The sequence below is a fragment of the Rhipicephalus sanguineus genome, unplaced genomic scaffold, assembly GCF_013339695.2.
Source record: "Rhipicephalus sanguineus isolate Rsan-2018 unplaced genomic scaffold, BIME_Rsan_1.4 Seq762, whole genome shotgun sequence".
Classification (NCBI taxonomy): domain Eukaryota; kingdom Metazoa; phylum Arthropoda; class Arachnida; order Ixodida; family Ixodidae; genus Rhipicephalus; species Rhipicephalus sanguineus.
This window is the reverse complement of record NW_023615933.1, coordinates 95170-97965: the sequence shown is the minus strand read 5'-3', so window position 1 is coordinate 97965 and position 2796 is coordinate 95170. Positions and strand designations below refer to the sequence as shown.

Below are 2796 nucleotides of genomic sequence, written 5' to 3'. Positions count from 1 at the left end.
CATTAATTGCTGTCATTAAATGTAACGTAATTATGACGGTAATTGAAATAAATTAATGTAGAAGAAAAATCACTCTTTCCGTCGGTGGGATCCTAACCCACAAACTTTGAAGGTTGTGGGTTAGGCTCCCGCTCAACTTTCGAACCCGGTTCGGGTTCGAAGGTTGCACAGCAGTATACTGGCTAAAACACTGACAGTCGCTGTCCATTCCAAACTAAATTTTATGCTCAGGCGTCTTCAGAGCGCTGCGCAGAAACTCCGAAAACCTGATCAGCCCGCAAGGGTTCCCCACCTTTTCCATGTGAACTACACAAGGCTCATCTTTTGTGCGGTACAACACTCGCACAAAGTCCTTGGGGCCATCCTTGTACACCTCGATCAGGATGCTGGCGCAAAAACAAGGTCGACCGCCGGGCGACGTGTCTAGAAGCTTGAGCACCGAAAACACACTCGTGTCGGACATGGAGAAAAGGTGCATCTTGTCCGGCCGCTCGACGCCCTCTTCGAATTTGACCGCGAGGGTGTCCAGAACACGTCCCAGCACATAAGCTGCGAACGGCCGCTCGTAACCCACGAGTGACCGCACAAACACCCTCTGGTCCGCCCACAGCAAGTCGTCCCACATGGGCTTGGCCCAGTTCGGAACGGGATTCCCGTTGAAGACGTAGGTCACCAGGCTGTCCATGACGAGAAACTTCTCCGTGTTGTTCTGCAACGGTGCACCCGTCTTCTCGGCGACGAAGGCGATCAGGTCTCCCAACGTCGCGAAGTTGCCTCGACCCGGTTCTTTAAGTGCCTTGTCCAAGTTGGCATTCAGGCTTTCGAGGAGGAACGGCACGTCGTACACCGTCGGGTCGACGTTCGTCGCAGCCGCGGGCACACCCAGGCCCCGCAGGGTTTCTTTCACGCTGTCTCGGCACCGATCCAGGCCGACATGGGTGGCGAGCACCTGACCAGGCTTTCCTGAGGCCTCCAGAAACAGCTTGTAGCGGTCTCGCAGAAACTGGCCAAGCCCAAAGGCCTGCTCTCGACCATTTGCTGTCAGCTGGCCGTAGTCCGTGGGTTCCTTTTTGAACAGTTTCTTACAGGGTATAACGGGAGTGCGTTGACCGTGTCGGCTGATAACAAACACATAGAGCAAGTTTTCAGGTGGCCCCTGACGTCGATTCTGAGCGGTGGAGACTGTAGCCGACATTGTTTGCTCGCTTGCTCCCTTGCTCGTCATTCGATGGTGCTAACCCACTACAGATGATTTGTCCGAAATCTGGCGGTTAAAGGGCGGTTGCATGGAAAAATATGGCTGATCCCTCTGTTATAGGAATCGATATAACACGAAAGTGAAACAAGTCTTCACAGAAGTAGTGCTTATTGGCCTGCGCGGAAAGCGCAGCACAGTCACAGCGAAAGCTGGAAGAGCGGCATTTCTAGAGCCCGTTCTAAACTCTCTTGGGGTTACTAATACAAGTACACTAGCAAGGTACCCACTACGCCATAAATCACAATTTTTGTGAAGTGGGGAAGCACCTACTAAGACATTATTTGTCATTCTGCGGAGAAGCGAGGTACCAGCTACACGTCTGTAAAGCATTATGTGCACTTTGTTGACGCTACGAATGATAACGATGAAGAATTATGGCTCAGCCTTTTGTAATGGGTTGGAAGCTTTAAACGGCCTACCAGTTATGTAATTTGCATTGGGTGACGCCCGGTCACTATTTCCCTCTCCCACCATGCTGTATAACATACGTTGACGTGGGAGAGAGAGGGAGGGACAAAGAACTTTACTGAGACCCGAGGAAATGGATCATGCGCTTATGGGCTTCCTTGGCAACCAATACAAGTGCACTTGCGAGGAACCCACTGCGCTATAAATCATTGTAATTTTTGAGAAGTTAGGAAGCAGGCACTGTGCCATTTTTCGTCATTCTACGGAGAGCCGTGGTACCTGATAAACGCATGTAAGGCATTATGCGCACTTTGTTGATGCTGTGCCTGATGACGATGAAGAATTATGGCGGAGCCCTTTGTAATGGGTTGGAAGCATTCAACAACCTACTCGTTGCGCAATTCGCATTGCGTGACGCCTGCTTACAGAATTCGCGTTGTGCGACGCTTGGTGCTTATTTTACTCTTCTACCACGCTATATTGCAAATGTTAATGTGGTTCCTTCCCGACATGAAGCCTGTATAGGACCTTTTTGCAAAGCAGTTTCAAGCACCGGCATGGCTCAGAGGTTGAATACTGGCTCCCACGCAGAGGGCCCAGGTTGGAACCTCGTTCCATCCTGGAATCTTTTTTTCTTATTTCGAGCGATACTGGTTACGGACACCGGCGGCGGCGGCAGCAGCGGCGGCGGCGGTGACCAGGGGCGTAGCCAGGGGGGGTTGGGGGGTTCAAACCCCCCCCCCGAAATTTTTAAGTTTTGCTTCCGTAATATACACGCGCACATACAACGCTCGCACGAACATACATAAAGTATGGTTGAACCCCCCTGAAAAAAATTTCTGGCTACGCCCCTGGCGGTGACGGACAACTACGGCGCCAAAAACGGCCGCTGAAGTCATCTCATAACAGCTTCCGCTGTAATATCAGAGCTTGTACAATGTCTGTTGGTGTTCGGCAGCTATAGCACCGTTTGACGTGAATGAAAACACGTTGACGCCTAGTGACACATCTGATGATGATGATGATGATGACCTCTTACTGCTAGTCCATCGCGAGGACTAACGCCATGATCATGATTTAACCGTTTGGTAGCTGACGTTCTTAACATATACCAGGACACAGCGTATCGT

At 50.9% G+C, this 2796-nt stretch overlaps 1 protein-coding gene across 1 annotated transcript; it reads right to left on the bottom strand.

Annotated features, from left to right (window-relative positions):
• Nucleotides 1–214: 214 nt before the first annotated feature.
• On the bottom strand, nucleotides 215–1195 carry LOC119378284 (testicular acid phosphatase-like). The gene has a single exon (XM_037647471.1). The coding sequence runs from the start codon at nucleotides 1193–1195 to the stop codon at nucleotides 215–217; it is 981 nt and encodes a 326-aa protein (XP_037503399.1).
• Between the last annotated feature and the right edge of the window lie 1601 nt (nucleotides 1196–2796).

Excerpts from the sequence above, each read along its gene's own strand:
- LOC119378284 (XM_037647471.1), bottom strand. The coding sequence starts at position 1,195 with ATGTCGGCTACAGTCTCCACCGCTCAGAATCGACGTCAGGGGCCACCT.